General features: G+C 38.3%; 2 protein-coding genes across 4 annotated transcripts; one reads left to right on the top strand and one right to left on the bottom strand.

Annotated features, from left to right (window-relative positions):
- The first annotated feature begins 212 nt into the window (after positions 1–212).
- Positions 213–4,077, top strand: LOC145779209 (uncharacterized). Its single transcript, XM_082590744.1, has 4 exons — positions 213–273; positions 1,892–2,143; positions 2,944–3,043; positions 3,498–4,077. Exons 1-4 carry the CDS (start codon positions 213–215, stop codon positions 3,910–3,912), a joined length of 828 nt encoding a protein of 275 aa, XP_082446870.1. The 3' UTR covers positions 3,913–4,077.
- A 682-nt stretch (positions 4,078–4,759) lies between these two features.
- Positions 4,760–21,587, bottom strand: LOC145780093 (neuroglobin-like). Of its 3 annotated transcripts, none has more exons than XM_082591806.1 (4): positions 21,450–21,587; positions 7,032–7,148; positions 5,622–5,742; positions 4,760–5,093 (listed from the first exon to the last, which is right to left on the bottom strand). In XM_082591806.1, the coding sequence occupies exons 1-4, from the start codon at positions 21,545–21,547 to the stop codon at positions 4,965–4,967; spliced, it is 465 nt and encodes a 154-aa protein (XP_082447932.1). In that variant the 5' UTR covers positions 21,548–21,587; the 3' UTR covers positions 4,760–4,964. The 3 variants fall into 3 exon arrangements, with proteins under 3 accessions (XP_082447932.1, XP_082447933.1, XP_082447931.1); XM_082591807.1 differs by lacking the exon at positions 21,450–21,587 and adding an exon at positions 7,323–7,451; XM_082591805.1 differs by lacking the exons at positions 4,760–5,093; positions 5,622–5,742; positions 7,032–7,148 and adding exons at positions 19,791–20,096; positions 20,398–20,518; positions 21,160–21,276 and having other exon boundaries at positions 21,450–21,586.
- Positions 21,588–22,245: the final 658 nt, after the last annotated feature.

Here is a 22,245-nt window from a genome sequence, read left to right on the forward strand (position 1 = left end):
GTAGGCTACTTAGCCTAGGTTCAAACCTACACAGGTTCTGCAATGCTTACGGACATCAAACCTTAGGTATAGGCTATGCTTTCAAAACATAACGCTTCGCCGAAATCTTGACGTCTTTGTAAACTTTTCTATTGAACAATAATTGTCCACCACTTGTTTGAATCTTCTTTCGTCTTAAAATAACAAATATAACTTTGGACAGCAGTGTTGTAATGTTTTCTCAAATTAAATGCCATTCTGAAGACTTGAGGAGTTTCTTCACAGCAGCCATATGTAAGTATTGTGGTGGTGTTGAGTTAAACGAAAGTTTGAGGTTTTGCAAACTAAGTTGTCACACTTCTTGCGGTATAGTGCAGGGACTGTACACTGACAGCAAAATCCATCATGTTTATATTGATTCGACTTCTGCAGACGTTAAATCAATGTAAAAACGACAAGTTTGGTGTGCGGGAGACTACATTTATGTGCTTTGTTAATTAATGTAAGTTATCATTAATGTTGCCTTTGTGTATAGGCCTAATTACTTTATCACTAAACCTCTCAATGCTACGACATTAGGGCGCAAAATCAACGGCTTTTTCATACAGTATTATGAAAGATTTAAACTAGATACGAAATTGACAACTTAGAAACTGACATGAGCCAAGGTGACGATGAGAATCAAAGATTTCTGGGTTAGAGCAGTGGGGAGAAAGAGAGGCTTTATGAAGCCTTAATAAGCCATTGTCTAGTCTAAAAAATCGTAAAAAAAATGGTTTGGCGTCACAATTTAGCAAATTGTACGAGTTAGTATAACAGAAACCCAGCGTTTTGCAAGGTACTTTACTGGGTGGGTTAGTTTTCACATGGGAATTACGTTTCTTTAATATTATTATCTAATAGCTGTTTAGAAAACCTACATGGTCAAAAAATCTCATTGTAATATTTTTGATTTCTCTTCCGTTTTTTGCGCTTTTCCATTTGGAAAAAGCCAATGCCAGTTCAATGTATCTTCTCCGTTTGGTGTGCGAATTTATCAGTCACGGAGTATTAGAACAGTCCAGAAATGTTCCTGGACCTTCCTTCCTCAAAATAATCAAGAGGACTTCACTTTAATAGTGAAAGTTCGTGACTTTGAAGGAAAGAGCGAAACCGATTACATAGAATGGCCGAATGGTAAAATATTTCGAAATTTACTTTTGGTGTAAAATTAAATCGAACTTTTTAATTCGTGTGTAGCACTGACTGTTTATATGATTTCATTTGGAACGGGCTTTGGCATAAGAATCTGTCTTTTACCATGACACTTCTTTGTCTAACCTGCAAGCACATATGTAACAACCTAAACAAGAAATAAGTTTAATTTGAAGGAATTTTATTGACGCTCCCCTTTCGAATGAGATTTTATTCAACAAGAGTCATAAAACGCAATAATTCTGATGAATATAAAACTAACAAGGCTAAAACAAACACAACAGTTAAACATGGAGGTCATGAACATTTTATCTAATTAATACCGTATGTAATTTTTCGTTCGTTTTGGTCCACTAGTGCTGAAATCTATTTATATTGTAGGCTAGTTGTGTTTCGAATAATTTTTGTTTCGGTCCAGTTGTGCTGAAGAGTTCTAATGAACGAAAACATGTTCCACAACATCAATTAAATTATATTTATTGAAATACTATTGTGAGTGTTAGCCTGGTCAAATGTTTTAAGGTTCAGACTTTTAGGGAAAAAAAGCTATTGATTTGTTTTCTTAGTGATTACTTTCTGTAATAGGTTGATCGCCCATTTGAGGAAGTGTCATAGTACCAGATCGCCTTTTCCGGTTAGTTTTTCCCACTTTTGAAACACAACAGTTATAAACCTATGGCAAGTGAATTAACACTTTAAGAGCTTGAATTTATTCCAGGGGTACGGTGGACTGGACTAGACTATTTAGCACCTCCTGCATACAACTGTATGAAATATGTAAGGGCGAATGGAAAGTCCAAAGATTGCGTCGGAAAGTTGGCGGATGAATATTGCCCTGGCGAACAAATAGAGTTGAAAAACTGGCCACCAATTATAACCAGTTCAGCATCAGGAAATTCTGGTCGGAGTTTTCCTCCATATCTCTTCTTTGAAATAGTCTACATCGACTTATTTTGCCCAAAACCTCAAGGTATGACGAGTATTAAAGTTGTGGCTATATACTCTATAGTTAACACAAAAGATATTTTTTAAAGAACAGAATCGGTAGCCTACTGTTGTTTCAAGATTTTGGTATAATTAGTCCTGGTATCGAACCCAGACATGCCAGCACTAGAGCCTGTAACAATAACCACTCGGCTACTGAGCTGGTGTACGAAAACGAAAGATGTGGGATTCTAACTGCATAATGATTGCGCATGTGCGAAACTCATTGCAAAAAACATACGCTGATGTGGTGATGTTGCGTGACAATAGCTAGTTTCTATTCATAATAATGTGCATTGTGCAATGTGCAGTAAGCAGTTCATTACGTTACTTGTGTCAAGCTTCGCGACAGTTTTTCTCCTTTGGTGTTGTTGAAAAGACTGATCGTGCTAACTAAGCCTTGCCTGCCTACCTACATTTTAACTGTTAGCATGCACGTGTATTGGCTGTTCAAAATAACGAGACAATGGGTTCTAAACACTGTTTAACGAGTGCATATTTTAAACCAATGTATTGATTTTGCTCTTTTCTTCTATTGGTGCCAAATCTGTGTGTTACTATTTTTTCTCTGCATGGTTGCTCCAGCAATGAAACAATAGATTGAATTCAAAAACAAACAAAAAAATTAATCAGTGACATTTTGATTTCTCTCTGACGTCTTTATATAATGTAAACGGATAGAAATAAAGCTTGCGCTCCTATCTAAAGAACTTGACCAAGGTATAACTGTTGCAACAAAACACAAAATGTAGAGGAATATTATTTGACACTTCTATACACTTTCAGACACCAGCGACAACATGATCTCCACAGCAGTAGCTGCAATATTTGCGATTCTTTTTCTAGTAAGCGTGCCTATCATTATCGCATTATTGCGCAAGACAAGGTGAGATAACTAAATTCAAACTTGCGTTTGTTTTTTCCTTAGTAAGTCCATGTAAGCAGCAGAATACCCTTGTGACAAAATAAAAAACGGTGTTGGTTGTAAATTGTAATGTCTTTAACATGACATGAGATGAAATCGAACCCAGACGGTGGGAAACTCCAAGTAGGTATAGACGTATAGTAGATCTAATATTGCGGACATAACACACTATAATGTAATTGTTTAGTTGGTTTTGTTTAGGTAGGCTAAACTTTTGAAAATATTATACCCAAGGTACAATCGGCGTTTGTTTGTAGAAAACCTGAAACTATCGCAAACGAAATCTAGTGATAGTAGCCTTATATTTCATATTTGAAAAGTATATTTTAGGAAAATTATGATTCATTCGCACAGAAAATTAAATGAAAAACTGCCATTTAAAGTCGAATTTTTCGTAAAATCTCATGATTTACAGAAATCCATCAGAATTCAACCAATCTACCATCAGAGAAACAAGACAGAGAAATGTAGGAAGCATCAACACGTACAGTGAAGTAAGTCCATCAGTAAAGGCACCGATCACTTTAGCTGGACCAGCAAACATGTCTGCATTACAAGAAAATAAAGATATTTTAGTTGGGTCAACAAAACCTTCAGTCGATAATAATTCAAGATATCAAGCTGGTGCGTCACAAAACATCACACCGATTGGTGCAAACCAACCGGTAGCATCATCTAGCGGACCTAATAATTACAGTGAAATTGGTTTGCTAAACAACTCTGCAATAAACGGTTTTCAGCCTGATACTGGCGGCAATGGAGGAGACAAGCAAGTAGTAGAAAATGTCCTTTATCACACTTTTGAAGGTTCCAAAACACAGTCTACCTAAATAACTCACAATGATTGTTGGCAAGAATCTAAAATTACGTTGCGTAGTTTATTTTGAATTTATCGATTGAATATGAGAACACTGAACCAGGAAATTTTTTTGAAAACAGAAAATAACTTTTTGAAAACACAGTTTTACTTTACGCAGCATATACAGTGGTGTCATCTGTCTTCGTTTTCATTGTGCAATAAATTACCAGTAGAAATGTTGGCGTCTGGATGTCATTGTGTTTGACAAGGCATCCAGCAGGCAAAGATAAGTTAATTAATTAAATAGCTACAGTAATGGATCTAGTCTACTCAAGATAGGCTAATATATCAAGGCAACACACTAATTTTCTAAATAAAAATGGACAAACGAAGCAAGCCTGAATGGAGTACGAGTGTGAGCTCTGTGGAACCCGATCTTGCAGATCCCAACTAAAAGGAAACACGCACTTACAATTGAAGGATGTTTTCAAAAGTGCTACTTTATAATCAGTAATTGTTCTACAAAACCTTATGTAATAGCATCGTTGGTGGCTGAAAGAACTAAGGAAACCTTTCACATAACGAGTCACAATGTTATCCGCTTACCAACGATTGTTTACGACCTACGCTATTCTGCCATCTCACTGAAAGTGACAAGCTGGGCAGTTAAGTAACCCATTGCTTTCCTGTTAGCGCCACAGTGGGTATAGCCCATACTAACGAATTGTTTTTATCCAACGGCTTTCTAATGATGACACTTATCTAAAAGTTTAATCGCTGCAGACAACTGGTGGACCCTGATGGTCCAAGATAAAGACCAGGCTTCGTAAGCCGAATTGAGAGAACATCTTATCTAAAAATGATCGCAACACGAAACCTCAAACGAAAGGTATTTTATCAACGCAACAAAAAAACAGGCAATTGTTACAATGCACAAAGTGTCGTGAAAACAAGCCAGTGTATAGCCTGATAAAGTCCAATATGTCGCCTACACAGCACGTAGAAACTTCACTTTGACTTTGCTTTGCTTTGCTTTCAGTCCTGGATAGAACCATAAAAAGTCAAACCCATGGTTAGTCGTGTTCAGTACTGACTGAGGATTCCATTCTTAATAACTTCGTAACCCGCAGTCCATGCCTCCACAACTTCTGCGGTTGCTTTGTCTTTAAGAGCAGACTTGATGACCTTGATCAAAACTCCTCCCATCACCAGCTGAAATAGTTACATTAATAATCTGTATGGTTTGTATCATGTGGTGATCATGTATTTGGTGATCATTAAGCTTAGTAGTGATTTAGCCATTTATAGGTAGGCTATGCATTTAGTTGGCAAACTGTAGGAACCTAATTTTTCACAATTGCTTCAGCATGTTGCACTTCAAAACGCGAAAGTTCTATTTTAAATGTTCATCACAACTATGAGCACAGAATGCTGTGATTCAATGCTTGAATGCTAATTTTTGGTCTGAGGAGCACCATTAAACCATGTCAGAATATAAAAGCAGCTTCAGCTGTAATGCCAATAAAAATATACAATCGCTACATGAAAAGGTGTCCTGAGACTGCACAAAACCAAATTAAGTATGATCAAAAATTTCAAGTAATTGAAAGAGGTGAAGACGCTACTGGGTATGCAAGTTTGGTGATATCAGTCATTCAGTGATGTCGTAAATCTAAACACTAAACATATGTCATAGATTTATTTCATCACAATGATGTTCTCGATGCAGCATTGGCAAACCTCAAATTCTTTTTTGGCAACTTCCTTGAGCTTATGCTTACGTCCAAGCCGATGCAGCAACGCTTCCAACTCTTCGGAGTGGTCCAACAAGGTCACAATTTCTCCAATGGCTCTGGCAACCCTGTCGAAGAAAGTGAAATTGTTTAGAGTTGAGGACAAATGTAACTGTACTTGAAGAATTTCCAAAGTAATTATAAGCAAGAGCGCAGTCAGGGGAGGGCAAAGGAGGCAATTGATTTTACGAACTGAAGAGGAAAGTGTGGATTGTTACAAGGCTGAGCAATTCAAGACACTAAAATTTCGTTTTCGTTAATTTGTAACTACTACGACACTTGAGAGGACACCGATTCGACATCACTCAAGAGAACGCGGATACGTCTTTAGTGTCTGCCTCCTGTTATGAATCCATACTCATTCATCACAAATCCTCAAATTAGGGTTTAATAAACAAAACACACGATATAGCTGAACATAAACATAGTGGTTAACATCAACATAAGGTAGTAGGTATTAACTTAGAGATTATACACTACAGCTTACAAACTAAAGATTACATGCAACTGAAATGTCTTCACTACTAAACAATCTGCTGTATGAAGCTACGCTGCTAAAACACAAGTAAAATGTCGCGGCAGGTATTTGATTGTTTAAACCAGGGAGTCGAACCGAACCCGAACCGGATTTTTGTAAACCGGTTTTGGTGCGATTTTGTCTGAACCTTAACCGGAACTGAACCGAAAATTTGAGTTAGCTTAAACCCTAACCGAACCCGAACCGGTTGAAAAAAGCGGTTCACTCCAGCATTACGTCATTGTTCGCATTGTAGTAAGTGAAGTTGTACGTAGCATGTTATCTTGGAGGCCACATTGTACGGATGAATTATAGCCTATTCCGTAACACACGATCCACTATCATCGATGCTTTGGAGAGGAAAGTTTGAGGTAAGCAACTTTTGTTCTGTGACATCATAGACAATATAGTTTGATTGTAACTTGTGCAACAAACAACAAAGGCAAGTTAATTGAGCAAAGCAGTGTTGAGATCAGTGTTGCCAACCTTGCGGTTTTCACGCCCCATTGGGCTAGTTAGTAGTTGGGCAATAGTAGGCCTAGGCCTAATTTTATCGGACCCGAACCGGAACTTATAAAACCGGTTATAAGTTTCTTCGAACCCGAACCGGAACTGAACCAAATTTTGAAACAATCTTTGAACCAGAACCGGACCCGAACCGGAAAAATCAAACGGTTCGACTCCCTGGTTTAAACGAGCAATTGCCTACGTCATAGTAGGAGGAGCAATACCGCAAAGGAGAAGCAATCGAAATGATTAGGCATGAGGCAAAATAAAAATGGTCCGTTGTAACTTGTAATCTACAACACCTAGGTGTAACAAAATGAATACCGAACTTACTTCGTTGCGTGAGCCATCAGCTTGGGATAATCTTTTATGTCCTTGACAAGAAATCCGACATCAACCGGGGCACAATCGTAAAAGAATGCAGCGAGGCGTAACTCGTCAGAAAAAAGCCTTTGAACAAAATCATGTATAAATACACTAAAACGAATCAAGATGTGAATTAGAAAACTGTAGCCTAATCTTGTTACAACACATTGCACTACAACGCAAATAACACTTTTTGTTTAGGAAGCATTTTTAAACACTTAATAAAATGCTCAACTATTTACACCCACATAAACTCACTGAATAAAGATAGCACGGCCTACTTCTATCATTCCGAGTTTAGCTATTTCCTCCCATGAAGTTCTCAGGAGTGTGATTTGACGTTCAGAAAGAGACATAATGAGTTTACATTTAAATGGGGAAAATAAAAAGTACTTTGCAAGTAAACGTTTCATTAAAGTGGTTCACCTCCATCAGAATCGTAGCTTGACCGTTTTTTTAGGTGTTCACTTTTCAGAAAACCTCAGTTTACTTGCATTTAAAAAAATCCCTGGGTGTGTTTTCATCAAGAGCTTCACTGTAACTGTGACAAGTAGACTTATGTGCTTAAAGCTTACTTTAAAAGTAAACACCTAAAACAATGGTCACGCCACGCTACTGCTCTTTATGCAAGTTAACGTTTTAGTGCATAGCAGATAAAAGTTAAACCTTTTAAAAATAAATTAAACTTGCAATATATTGTAGATGCCTACACTTTTCTTTGCAATGTCTTGCATAATAACGAATAGTTTTTTCTGATCTTAAGCGTATAAACATCAACCGGGGCTGGTCTGTTTACAACTGTAATAGCTGGTCTGTTACCAAAGGAAGTCTTGAAAGATTGGATGCCTGTCATCGAAGACATTTACGTTTCATAACTGGTCATACTTGGCCAAACAGTCTTATCTCGAACAAAAATCTCTACAAAATATGCAACAGTGAACCATTGTCTTGCAAGATCTCCACCATGAGATGGAACATGTTTGGACACATTCTGAGACTTCACCAGGACTCACCTTCCCAGAAAGCCCTTGAATTTGCAATAATTGGCAGCAAAAAGTACCAAGGCCGAACCGGACGTCACCGTACCAATTTATTACAACTGCCGAGATCTGACATCAGAAAAGCTGGCCTGGGATCCCTGCTCAGCACACCACATCTCCATCGATTGCAAAACATCGCAATGGACAAAACAGAATGGAGATCCTATCTACCTTGTTGAAAGACTGATCGAAGCCAGCGGATGCCAAACGATTTGGCTACACTGGCGGCGGAGACAGTTACAATAATAATAAGCGTATAACTGATGCGCTAGCTTAGTCAGGAGTCAGGACACAACCCGAAGCGTTCGTTCTAGAAAAAGAAATCTTCACTCACAGGGACGCAAACGAGAACAGCATTGTTCACCGCTTCACGATGAGTTCCTTTCTACCAACACTCTCTTTGCAAGTGAACTCGAGCTGTGCGGCGATGCTGCTTGAAGTGAGACTGAAACATCAGCGGTAAGCTACATTACAACCATAGGCTTCATGCAAACTCCTGGTAACAATGATAGCTTGGTAAAGACGCATTGGAAACCAACCTTTTTGTGTTTAATTCAACAAATATACAAGAACTTTATGCTTTGAGCTTCCACGTTGCAACTGCACCATTTAATTAAAAAGTAGTGTTTTTCTTCATTTTGTGATTAATTCACAAAAACGTATCGTTGCAGGCAAAGCTGATGGGCAAATATGTTCTGCAATATTGTGTTGTAGTGTTTGTTCATTCTATCAGCGTTCTCCGCTTTCGCCTCTAGTGCTGGTTGATCTGAAATCAATTCCAGGTCTGGTCATACCTGAGACTTTAAAAAGGATACGGATTGTGTTCTTTATTATTGCGTAACACAGTGAGAACAAGTCGGGTAATGTGTGATGACATTGTAAATATGATACAAAATTGACAAAAAGAATGTCGTTAAAAAGATCTTAATTGTTTTGTTTTTTTTTTGTCGTATCCAGGCTTACGCCCGGTGGTTGAAGATTTAGATTAAGTGGACGGGAAGGCAAGGAAGCCAATCTTCGTGTCCACCTTCAGGCATGCCTTTAAGTGTCCTGCCACAGACACAGCCGCATGCTCGAGCGGTGTCGAACCGGCGCCCTTTCGATTGCCGTTCCAGGGTTCTCACCACTCGGCTATGCATGCTATCTTAATTGTTGTAGAGCGATAATAAATAAACGAAATCACTAAATTGTAGAGAAGGCTACGGTTACCGAACTAAGCAAATTCTACACATATAGTTTTTAGTCTAGAACAGTGTTTCCCAAACTTTTTTTTAATAGCGCCCCCCTGGACAACGAACAGAGTATCAAACGCCCCCTCGACAAAAAAAAAGTAAAACCAAAGTTGTTTTCCATTCATTACAACTTAAAGTCCAACTCTAATGAGACAGATGAGGTTGGTGCAATGTCATTAGCCTCTTGATATCGGGTTCCAGTTTGGATAGGAACAATCTTAAGTCTCCCCGTCTAACTTTGTCAAGACGGTTTCTTTTGTTATCCAAGTATTGTCATGGCACTGCAAGCACGCTCCACCAAGTATAGGCTGAGAAAGGCTATGATAAAAACTTTGACCCGATTCCACACGTGAGGGTATTTCTCTTTGATTGGGTTCTGCAGCCATAACGTTTGATGCAAGATATTGAACTTCGGTTTGAGTGCAAAATCGCTTTGCAATGTTATCAGTTTCTTCTCAAGAATTCCATGTTCCGAAATATCACAGAATGGGTCGATTATTATCCAGCCAGGGATTTCAAACTGGAATACATCCTGGAATCGAATACTTCTTGAATATGATTGCTGTACGTCTCTACATCAACATTAGATATGCCTTTGTCACTGGTATCAAGTTGATGCAAGCTTGAGATTTGGAAAAAGTCTCGTCTCCCTAAATTTCGCTGATACAACACGAGCTTATTACTGAAACCAGACAGTGCCGATTTCACTTTGATTAGATTTGCTTCGTTACGGTACCCTGAAGGGATACATGTAATTCATTAAATTTGGAAAATATGTGGCACGAAACAGCTTAATCCGCTTTCAGGATGTTGCTCTAGTTCGGTACCACAAACCTAAGTTGTTTCTAGTAGAACACAAGAGTCGACTTGCCTTCGCTGAGAAACCCAACATCGGGAGCTCCCACTCCCAAAAAAAAAAAAAAAAAAAAAAAAAACATGTAAGGCAACGTCGACCAAAGAGCGTGAGGACTATTCACCCTCCCACAAAATATGTCTGACAAGGAGGCGATATCATTTCTCACAACCAGAAGGTCATTAGCAAGATCAGGGTGACAACTCTGTAGAAATTCCGCGACAGTTTCAAACAGCGAATAAAATCGCGCAAGGCCATTTCCCATGGAAAGCCATCGTATTGATAGCCATTGCATGATAACAAAATGCTTTGCAATCCTCTTGTAAATGCCCCGATTTACTCTCAGCGCCCCCCAATCGCCCACTTTATAGCTAGCGCCCCTTTCATGGTTGCAAATGCCCCCAGGGGGGCGCTGGCGCCCACTTTGGGAACCACTGGTCTAGAAGGTGTTTAAACGACTTTAATTGGCGTAATGTTTTTTTTTTGTTTTTTTTTCTAGATTTAAGCCATCATCTAGTCTCGGAAATTGTAAAAAAATTGGTTTGGCGTCACAATTTTACCAAAGCGTAGGCCTACGAGTTAGTATAACAGAGACCCAAAGTTTTGAAAGGTACTTTACTGCCACTGGGTAGGTTTGTTCTCGTATGGGGACGTTTCTTTAATGTTATTATGTAATAGCTGTTTAGAAAACCTACATTGTCATAAAATCTCATTGTTATATCTTTGATTTCTCTTCAGTTCTTTGCGCTTTTCCATTTGGAAAAATCCAATGCCAGTTCAATGTATATCTTCTCCGTTTGGTGTGCGAATTTATCAGTCATGGAGGATTAGAACAGTCCAGAAATGTTCTTGGACCTTCCTTCCTCAAAATAACCAAGAGGACTTCACTTTAATAGTGAAAGTTCGTGACTTTGAAGGAAAGAGCGACACCGATTACATAGAATGGCCAATTGGTAAAATATTTTGAAATTTGCTTTTGGTGTAAAATTAAATCGAAATTTGTAATTCTTGTATAACACTGACTGTTTATATGATTTCATTTGGAACTTTTGTCAAAGTTTGGCATAAGAACCTGATCAAAGAACCTGGTCAAAGCTTGGCATAAGAACCTGTCTCTCACCATGCCACTTCTATATCTAACCTGCAAGCACATATGTAACAACCTAAACAAGAAATAAGTTTAATTTGAAGGAATTTAATCTATGCACCCCTTTCGAGGGAGATCTATTAACGCGATGTTTGTCAGCGAAATTTTATTCAACAAGAGACATAAAACGCAATAAATCTAATTAATATAAAACTAACAAGGCTAAGAAAACACAATGGTAAACCTATGGTAAGTGAATCAACACCTTAAGAGCTTGAATTTATTCCAGGGGTACTGTGGACTGGACTAGACTATTTAGCACCTCCTGCATACAACTGTATGAAATATGTGAGGGACGAATGGAAGGTCCAAAGATTGCGTCAGAAAATTGGCGGATGAATATTGCCCTGGCGAACAAATCGAGTTGAAAAACTGGCCACCAATTATAACCAGTTCAGCATCAGGAAATTTTGGTCGGAGTTTTCCTCCATATCTCTTCTTTGAAATAGTCTACATGGACTTATTTTGCCTAGAACCTCAAAGTATGACAAGTATTAAAGTTGTGTCTATATACTCTATAGTTACCACGAAACATATTTTTTAAAGAACAGAATCGGTAGCCTACTGTTGTTTCAAGATTTTGGTATAATTAGTCCTGGTATCGAACCCAGACATGCCAGCACTAGAGCCTGTGACAACAACCACTCGGCCACTGAGCTGGTGTACGAAAACGAAAGATGTGGGATTCTTACTGCATAATGATTGCGCATGTGCGAAACTCATTGCAAAAAACATACGCTGATGTGGTGATCTTGCGTGACAATAGCTAGTTTCTATTCATAATAATGTGCATTGTGCATTGTGCAGTAAGCAGTTCATTACGTTACTTGTGTTAAGCTTCGCAACAGTTTTTTTTATCTTTGGTGTTGTTGAAAAGACTGATCATGCTAACTAAGCCTACCCTATCTACATTTTACCTGTTAGCATGTGTGTAGTAGCTGTTCAAAATAAGCCAATGATATCTAAACACTGTTTAACGAGTGCACATTTTAAACTAATTTATTGATTTTGCTCTCTTTCATTGGTGCCAAATCCATGCGTTACTATTTTATTCTCTGTATGGTTGCTCCAGCAATGAAACAATAGATTGAATTCAAAAAAAAAAAATTAAATTAATGACGTTTTGATTTCTCTCTGACGTCCTTATATAATCTGAACTGATAGAAATATAGTTTGCGCTCCTATCTAAAGAACTTGACCAAGGTATAACTGTTGCAACAAAACACAAAATGTAGAGGAATATTATTTGACATTTCTGTACACTTTCAGACACCATCACACCAGCGACAACATGATCGCCAGAGCAGTTGCTGCAATATTTGCGATTCTTTTTCTAGTAAGCGTGCCTATCATTATCGCATTGTTGCGCAAGACAAGGTGAGATAACTAAATCAATCAATTATCAATTAATTTATATTTCGTCATTAACGCGTCCGGGACGAAAAAGATACTAACTACAAAAATCGATATGGACCTACCAGCACGTTAATGAAAGGGAAAAGGTGGCAAAACCTTGAAAGGTTTAAAACGTGTCTGAATGGAAAATCATGTAGTAGGCTATACGAGGTATGTCAGTAGTTAGCACGGCCACAAAACCCAAAAAACAAATAAAGGTAGCAAAAAATAAAACAAAAACAGAGAGAAGCACACATGTAGTAATGAATGACAGCCTAATGAAAAGTGTTGTGGATTGAATTTGCCAGTTCCAATATTGATGTGGATGAGCAGTCATAATAATAATAATAGGATGGAGAAAGAAAACCGGACATAAAAGAAACCGATCCTCAGGCAAAAGCCCGTTTCGATGTGGCCCAGGAGAGCAAGGTGTTGAGCTCTTTCTATGGTCAGACTGCACATCACACAGTAGCCTACGACGATTGAAGTTCGAGATCCAGTGTAAGTTATTGTTTCTTTTCTTGGTGGGTGATGGAATGGATGAGCTGGTAGATGATGATGTCCTGATGGTGTTGATGAAGCTCTCATCCCCTTTTGTGACGTGTCGTGTTGATTATGGAGTGGTGCGTTTGCTGTTAATATCTACAAACCAAAAAGTACAGCACAAGCAATCGACATTATTGTTAGGTAGGCCCAGGGCCTCCGAGAGAAGTCAGCACTGGTCGGGAAACAATACGAAAAATGGGCCCCATAATATTTTTAGCAAATATACAACTAATTTGTCTCTTGCGTTGCATGTTCGTGTTAAGCTGAAATTAGCCTACTTTTCTCAGCATGAAAAGAACTTCGTTCAATGTAAAAAGTATCAATAATCACTGTATTACACTTGCAGCAAAAATGCCATTGAGGCAAACTATTTTGTCTAGAAAGCTTCGTAAACACACAATAGGCCTACAGGCAACGAAAATAGTTCAACCAAGCATTTAATTCAGGAGTGTCCAAACTTTTTCCACGCGAGCCAGATTTGATAATAAGTGTTCGCGGGCCAACAGCCACAATAATTTTTCTGAAAACTGCAAGTTGAACTTATATAATTTTTGTGTGTCTGCAGGCCAAAAATAACACATTGTATGACAACAGGCGCGGGCCATACAAAAACGTCTCGTGGGTCAGAGTTGTCCCGCGGGCTGGACTTTGGACATCCCTGATTTAATTCAACCCTTTCTAGATTTTTTGCAATGCAAAGTTACGGATCACAGCATCAAATGATAAAATCTTGCGACGTCTGAATTGATGCACAATATGTATAGTTAGGCTTTTCAATCCGTTTTGAGTCATAGGCCTACTGGAGCGCAAACAATTCTTTACAAATTTCATTAATTGCTAAAATCACGTTCTCAAAGCGCAACCGTTGGAGGTAGCCACCGGAACACAAAAAAATCATAACAAAACTATTTGGAAAAACCTTTCGAAAGTTGCAATCAATGATTCCTTGTGTAGAGATTATGGAGTGGTTCGTTCTGGTTTGCAGCTGAAGTTTGCTGTGTGACTTTCTATCAAAAGTACCAACTCATCCAAAATGTCTTGAAAAATGTCATTGTTGTAGCTTACAAGTGGTTTAAATTTGTCCACATGCCCGCAACTGCACAGCAGACATACGATGAAATTTTCATGGAACTTCAAACTCATCGACGATATGTTTGAGTTTGTTGATACATTTGTCAATTCCAACAACTATCGAGTCCTTTGCAATGTACGGTAGAATGCATTTCCTTCGAATGATTCAGCTAGTTAAGTGGAGTTATAAAAGCATTCTGTCCTCAGGAAAAAAAACTTATTTTCTTTTAAATTTATAATTGCCACTGCAACTTTAGCTTGCGAGTAGTAGCCTACTCTTCTCAGCTTTCTCTTACTCAGATTACATCTTACTTTAATTTCATTAAATTCATCAGTGAATCTTGTTTAGGACCGTAATCCACATAATGTAAAGCAGTCACAAATTTAAAGCTGCTAGTTGTAGGCTACTTTAGCATTGACTCAGCGTCCGATCAAGCTCTTGTTGGTTCCAACTTGATGCATTTAAGAAACGTCTCTAGAGCTTCAATTGCAAAAGGGTAATGTAAAGCATTGGGTTTGACTGCACCACGCCTTGATTACCCTCTCGAAGTCAATTTTTTTTTGCAAGATGATAGGACAGCTTTCTTTAGATTTTTCAGAATTTTTCCTCTGACTGGGGTATAACTTTAAAGATGCCACAAGCTTACAGATAATCAATAACTTCAAAAATGATAAGGCATTTGAACAACGCTGTCTGTAGGCAACATTATGAATTCCAACTAGATTTAGCCTAAGCAACAACATCTATAAACAATAAACTTAAATAAAGAAAAAACTCACTACCTTCCAAAATCACATCATGAGAAGCATGACCACCAAAAGGCTACTTGACCACACGAAAACAGAAGATCTTTTAACTATGACAAAATTAAATCCAATTGCAGCAATAATAAAATCAAAAGTTTTAAAACTGTTCGGCCACACTAAAAGATCACAATTCGGAATCAGCAAAGTTTGCACAGAAGGAAAAGTAGAAGAAAAAAGAAAACGTGGCAGACAACCAAAACGATGGCAAGATAACATCCAATCATGGACCGGACTCAACTTGGCGACAATGGGCGAGCTGGCTCAAAATCGCCACTCTTGGAAGCAAATAACTCATGTTGATGCGCAATCTGCTGCAGGCGGAGATGATGACTGATGATGATGATGATCCATAAACAAAAAATATACAGGATTTCTTTAATCGTGCTTGGACTGATACCTTTAACTTTACCAGATAACCTATGTTGGATACAACATCCTATGCCTGGCCAACGCAGATTTTGAAGTTAAGGTTCAGTTGTCAAGCAAAAATAGTTCCCGCTTAGCTAAAACAGCACCAGTTTTCAAGTTGAAACTATCAATACAATCGAAACCGTTCAGTGATACAGAAATCATTTCAGCTTCAGATTTTACGTCTTGAAGCTGTTCAACATCGCCTACCTTAACACGAAAATGATTTGTTCTTGATGACAAGCATCGAGAGTGACATTTACAGTGATTGAGAAATACTTGGAACTACGCACTTCATTTAAGAATTTGTTGATTATTTAGTTGGTACATTTTTACTTTAGTACTAAAAATGGGCCTCCCTCAAAAGTGCAAAAACAAAAAACTACTCGATTTTCCTTTACAAAGTTTTGCTAGGGGGGAAACTGGCCCAACTTCCCCCCTTCTCGGATCCACTGGGTAGGCCTAATCCAGTGTTTCTGAAAGTGGGCGAAATTGCCCCCCTGGGTGGCAATTTCGAACTCCAGGGGCGCGAAAAAATCAAAGGGGGCAATCGGGGGACGAAAACACTCAAAGGGGGCGAATTTATCAAACCACCAATAACAGTCCAACGCGCTAATAACAGTCCAACGCGCAAACCGCATTTACTGCAAATAGATGAATCCAACTTGACCGACAATGTATCGCTGCTCCTGCTGCTTGGATATGTGCGTTTTGTTCATAATATGAGAACAAGAAGAAATTATTTTTGCCATTAGTCTTCCTACAGATATTCGGGCATCAAGCATCTTTAATGCACTGAAAAACTTTTACGAAGAGAAAGGGATTCCACTGAAGAATATTCCACAATGCGCAACTGACGGTGCTCTGGCAATGGTTGGAAAGCATCGAGGGTTCATTGCACTGATGAAAAGAGCAATTCCTGGACTTATTGCAATACATTGTGTAAATCACTGTCAGCATTTGGTTGCCCGTAATCTCAGTCCTGAACTGATGAATCACTGAATATTGTGATTTTTTTTTTTTTTTTCTGACTGAATATTGTGATAAAATGCGTCAACAAGATAAAACGCAGGTCAAAATGTCTTAACTCAGTTTCCCAATTTGAGCGAGAATGTTATTACAGAAGAACAACGGCAAAATACTGCTCACATTTAGACATGCTTCATAAAGACGTGAAACTTCGCTTTGCAGATCTCGTGGACCTCCATGTTCCAAACTGGGTGGTACAACTATTTTCTACCGAACCTACAGACATACTGTAGAAGTGAAACTTCAAGAGCAATTCATTGATATGCAAACAGATGATGAGTCAAGAGTGGAATTCAGAAATGATCGATACGATTTGTTTTGGTGCCAGGTTGCTGGCAAATATGAGCTTCTCTGGAAAGAAGCTAGAATGTGGATTTTGTCGTTTCCTACTTCATATATGGATGAAAAGAGGTTTTTGGCTGTGACATTGATGCTTTCAAAGCAAAGAAATCGCTTGCTATTTCATTAAACGGGATGATCTTCGACTCTACCTTACGAAGATGTCGCCAAACATTTCAAAACTTTGTAAAAGTCGCCAAGCTCATCCATCCCATTGAACATTATCTTGTTACTGTCAATTTCGTTGAATAAATTCCCAAGACTAAATTTGTCTATCACTCTATTATTAATGTTTATTTTACTTGACAGAATTAGGGGGGCGAAATTTTATTTCAATAACGAAAAGGGGGCGATGGACTAAAAAAGTTTGAGAAACAGTGGCCTAATCTTTTGTAAATTATTTTAGATTTTCACTAAAATCTTCACAAGAATGCAAGAAAGCCTTTCTACGTTGTCTTTCTATTGCGTGTCCGTTTTGCTTAAATGTTGTTTTAGTTTGTGAACAAAAAGTGACTTTGTATCAGTCTTTCTAATTGAAGAAGGAAATTCGTTCCATGTTTTCTCACCTGTGAATTCCATTGAATGCTGAGTAAGCGTTTTTGAGAAGTATGGAATGTTTAGAGAATCATTATCATGGTTTCTTGTAGACAGGCTGTGAACCTCTTTGACATATTTAAAAAGGTTGGAGAAGCAATCTGGTAGTAAATTGTTGTGAAATTTAAACACGAAAACACCAATTTTCAGTTTGAACAATTGCTCAATTGATATCGGGATAAATTCAAACTTGAGTTGTTTTTTTTTCCTTAATATGTTGCGCAAAACAAGGTGAGATAACTAAATTCAAACTTACGTTTGTGTTTTCCAAAGTCCATGTAAGCAGCAGAATACCTTTGTGACAAAATACAAATCGGTAGTGGTTGTAACGTCTTCGACATGACATGAGCTGAAATCGAACCCAAACGGTGGGAAACTCCTAGTGGGTAGTAGATCTAATATTGCGGACATAACACACCATGATGTAATTGTTCAGTTGGTTTTCTATATTTATGTAGGCTAAACTTCGAAAATGTTATACCCAAGGAACAATCGGTGTTTGTTTATAGAAAACCGGAAATTATCGCTTACAAAATCTAGTGATGGTAGCCTAATATTTCATATTTGAAAAGTATATTTTAAGAAAATTATGATTCATTCGCATAGCAAACTAAAAGAAAAACTGCTATTTAAAGTAGACTTTTTCGTAAAATCTCATAATTTACAGAAATCCATCGGAATGCAACCAATCTACCATCAGAGAAACAGGACAGAGAAATGTAGGAAGCATCAACACGTACAGTGAAGTAGGTGCATCAGTGGATGCACCGATCATTTTAGCTGGACCAGCAAACATGTCTGCAGCACACAAAAATAAGCATATTTTAGCAGGGCCAACAAAATCTTCTGTCGATAATGATTCAAGATATCAAGCTGGTGCGTCACAAAACGTCACACCGATTGATGCAAACCAACCGGTAGCATCATCTAGCGGATCTAATGATTACAGTGAAATTGGTTTGCCAAGCAACTGTGCAATGATTGGTTTTCAGCCTGATAGCGGCGGGAATGGAGGAGACAAGCAAGTAGTAGAAAATGTTCTTTATCACACTTTTGAAGGTTCCAAAACGCAGTCTACGTAAATAACTCACAATGAGTGTTGGCAAGAATCTAAAATTACGTTGGGTAGTTGATTTTGAATTCATCAATGAAAACATCTTGAACCAGGCTACTTTTTTGAAAGCACAATTTTACTTTACGCAGCATATAAGCTACAGTGTGTTACCTGTCTTCATTTTTATTGCGCAATAAATTACCAGTAGAAATGTTGGCGTCTGGAAGTCACTGTGTTTGACAAGGCATCCAGCAGGCAAAGATAAGTGAATTGATTAAATAGCGACAGTAACAGATCTAATATACTCTAGATAGGCTAATAATCAAGGCAACACACCAATTGTCTAAATAAAAATGGACAAACGCAGCAAGCCTGAATGGAGTGTGAGATCTGTTGAACCCGATTCGTACGATGTTTTAGTTTGTAAATATGAAGTGTGATCTTATCGCGTGTTTCCTTCCAGTTGAGATCTGTAAGATCACGCTCTAACAATTGAAGGATGTTTTCTAAAGTGCTACTTTATAATCAGTAACTGTTCTACGAAACCTTATGTAAGGAAACGTTCAAATATTACGTAACGCCTTCGAGGGGGAAGGGGGGTTATGTAAAGCGTTACGTTAGCGTCACATCGAGGGGGAGGGGGGTTCAAGCAAAACGTTACGTAACGCTTTCGAGTATGGAATGGTAGTTTTTTGTGCTGAATTCGTAGTGAAAAAGCGTCACATGGGGGAGGGGAGATTGAAAAAAGCGTTACGTTGGCGTTACATGGTGGAGGGAGGGGTCAAAAATTCGGAAAAAAGGCGTTACGTAATATTTGAACGTTCCCTAAAGCATCGTTTGTGCCTGAAAGAACTAAGGACACCTTTCACATAACGAAAGTCACAATGCTATTCGCTTAACGATTGTTTACGACCTACGCTATTCTACTGTAGGCCTACTATCTCACTGAAAATGACAAGCTGGGCAGTTAAGTATCTTATTATCTTCCTGTTAACGCCACAGTGGGTATAGCTAAAACAACTACCGAATTTTTATATAACGGCTTCCTAATTATGATCACTTATCCAAAAGTTTAATCACTGCAGACAACTGGTCGACCCTGATGTTCCATGATGAATACCAGGCTTCTTAGGCAGAATGGAGAGAATAATTTATCTAAAAATAATCGCAATGCGAGACCTAAAACAAAATGTATTTTATTTACCCAACAAAACAACAGGCAACGGTTTCAACGTATAACGTGTAGTGAAAACAAAGCCAGTGTAGCCTGATTATCGAAAGCAAGGCCCAATATGTGGCCTACACAGCACGTCGGGACTTCACTTTGACTTTACTTTCAGTCCTAGATAGGACCATGCAGTAGAAGGCAAACGCATGGTTAGTCGTGCTCAGTACTGACTGAGGATTCCATTCTTAATAACTTCGTAACCTGCAGTCCATGCCTCCACAACTTCTGTAGTTGCTTTTTCTTCAAGAGAAGACTTGATGACCTTGATCAAAACTCCTCCCATCACCAGCTGAAATAGTCACATGAATTATCTGTGGTTTAGAAAATAATTTCATGGAAAATTACTGTGCCGTTTAGTATAAAGAGCACCATTCAAACCATGTCAGAATAAGAGCAGCTTCAGCTGTAATGTCAATAAAAATATACAATCACTAGATGAAAAGGATGGCCTGCGACTGCCACAAACTATTAAAGATACTACTGGGAAGGTAAGTTTTGGTAATAAAACAGTGATGAAATTTAAACACTAAACATATGTCATAGATTTATTTCATCACAATGACTTTGTTTTCGATGCAGCATTGGCAAACCTCAAATTCTTTTTTGGCAACTTCCTTGAGCTTATGCTTACGTCCAAGCTGATGCAGCAACGCTTCCAACTCCTCCGAGTGGTCCAACAAGCTCACAATTCTTCCAATGGTTGTGGCAACCCTGTCGAAGAAAGTGAAATTGATTCGAGTGGAAACATGCAACTGCACTGTACTTGAAGTTGCCAAAGTAATCATAAGCAAGGGCGCAGTCAGGGGTGGGCAAAGGAAGCAATTGATTTAACGAACTGAAGAGGAAAGTGTGGACTGTACAAGGCTGAGCAATTCAAGACACTAAAATTGCGTTTTCCTTAATTTGTAATCAGTACGACACTTAAGACACCGATTCGACATCACTCAAGAGAACGCGGATGCGTCTTCAGTGTCTGCCTGGTGTTATGAATCCATACTCATGCATCACAAATCATACAAAACACACAATATAGCTGAACATAAACATAGCGGTTAACAACATAATAAGGTAGTAGGTATTAACTTAAATAAGGATATTATACACTACAGCTTACAAACTAGACATTACATGCAGCTGAAATGTCTTCACTACTAAACAATCTGCTGTATGAAGCTACGCTGCTAGAACACAAGTAAAATGTCGCGGCAGGTATTTGATTGTTTAAACGAGCAATTACCTACGTCATAGTGCTGCAAGGAGAAGCAATAGAAATGATTAGGCATGAGGCAAAATAAGAATGGTCAGCTGTAATCGACAACCCCTGGGTGTAACAAAATAAATACTGAACTTACTTCGTTGCGTGAGCCATCAGCTTGGGATAATCTTTTATGTCCTTGACAAGGAATACGACATCATCTGGAGCACAATCGTAAAAGAATGCAGCGAGGCGTAACTCGTCAGAAAAAAGTCTTTGAACAAAATCATGTATAAATACACTAAAACGAATCAAGATATGAATTAGAAAACTGTAGCCTAATCTTGTTACAACACATTACACTACAACGCAAAGAACACTTTTGTTTAAGACTCATTTTTAAACACTTGATAAAATGCTCAATTATTTACACCCACAAAAACTCACTGATGAAAGATAGCATGGCCTACTTTTTTCATTCCGAGTTTAGCTATTTCCTCCCATGAAGTTCTCAGGAGTGTTACTTGATGTTCAGAAAGAGACATAATGAGTTTATATTCGAATCGGAAAAACTAAAATTACCCTGCAAGTAAACGTTTCATTAAAGTGGTTCACTTCCATCAGAATCGTAGCCTGACCGTTTTTTTAGGTGTTCACTATTCAGATAACCTTACTTTAGGCTACTTGCATTTCAAAAATAGCTCTGGGTGCGTTTCAATCGAAAGCTTCACTTCCTAACTACAAGTACACTTACATGCTTAAAGTTTACTGTAAAAGTAGAACACCTAAAAAATGGTCACGCCACGCTACTACTTCTTATGTAAGTCTACGTTGCGGTGGGATGGCGCAACGGATAAGGCGTTGGCTTTCCAATCATGCAAACCTGGTTCAACTCCCGGCTAAGCTGGTTGTTGAAAACACCGCTCACCTCTACCCAGGATGTAATAAATTGGGTGGGCATAGTTGCTGCAGGAAAGGCGGCCAAGAGAAAGGAACTGGTCATTCTACTCTCTTTAGTGCCGAAGGCTTAGTACAATGAGAACATTAGCTTCTCATCCCCGACACTTGAATCAAGTATGGGACCACTTTTACTTTTACAGTGCTAGTGCATAACAGATCAAAGTTAAACCTTTTTCAAAATAAATCAAACTTGCAATATAATGTAGATGCCTACACTTTTCTTTGCAATGTTTTGCATAATTAATAACGAATTGTTTTTCTGCTCTTGAGCGTGTGACTGCTG

This window comes from Aplidium turbinatum, chromosome 11 (assembly GCF_918807975.1).
Source record: "Aplidium turbinatum chromosome 11, kaAplTurb1.1, whole genome shotgun sequence".
Taxonomy (NCBI): Eukaryota; Metazoa; Chordata; class Ascidiacea; order Aplousobranchia; family Polyclinidae; genus Aplidium; species Aplidium turbinatum.

Excerpts from the sequence above, each read along its gene's own strand:
- LOC145779209 (XM_082590744.1), top strand. The coding sequence starts at position 213 with ATGTTTTCTCAAATTAAATGCCATTCTGAAGACTTGAGGAGTTTCTTC. Across the intron at positions 274-1,891 it reads TTTCTTCACAGCAGCCATAT|GGGTACGGTGGACTGGACTA; the intron begins GTAAGTATTGTG and ends AATTTATTCCAG. Across the intron at positions 3,044-3,497 it reads GCATTATTGCGCAAGACAAG|AAATCCATCAGAATTCAACC; the intron begins GTGAGATAACTA and ends CATGATTTACAG.
- LOC145780093 (XM_082591806.1), bottom strand. The coding sequence starts at position 21,547 with ATGTCTCTTTCTGAACATCAAGTAACACTCCTGAGAACTTCATGGGAG. Across the intron at positions 7,149-21,449 it reads GGCCATGCTATCTTTCATCA|GCTTTTTTCTGACGAGTTAC; the intron begins GTGAGTTTTTGT and ends TTTTGTTCAAAG. Across the intron at positions 5,094-5,621 it reads TTGCCAAAAAAGAATTTGAG|CTGGTGATGGGAGGAGTTTT; the intron begins GTTTGCCAATGC and ends TAACTATTTCAG.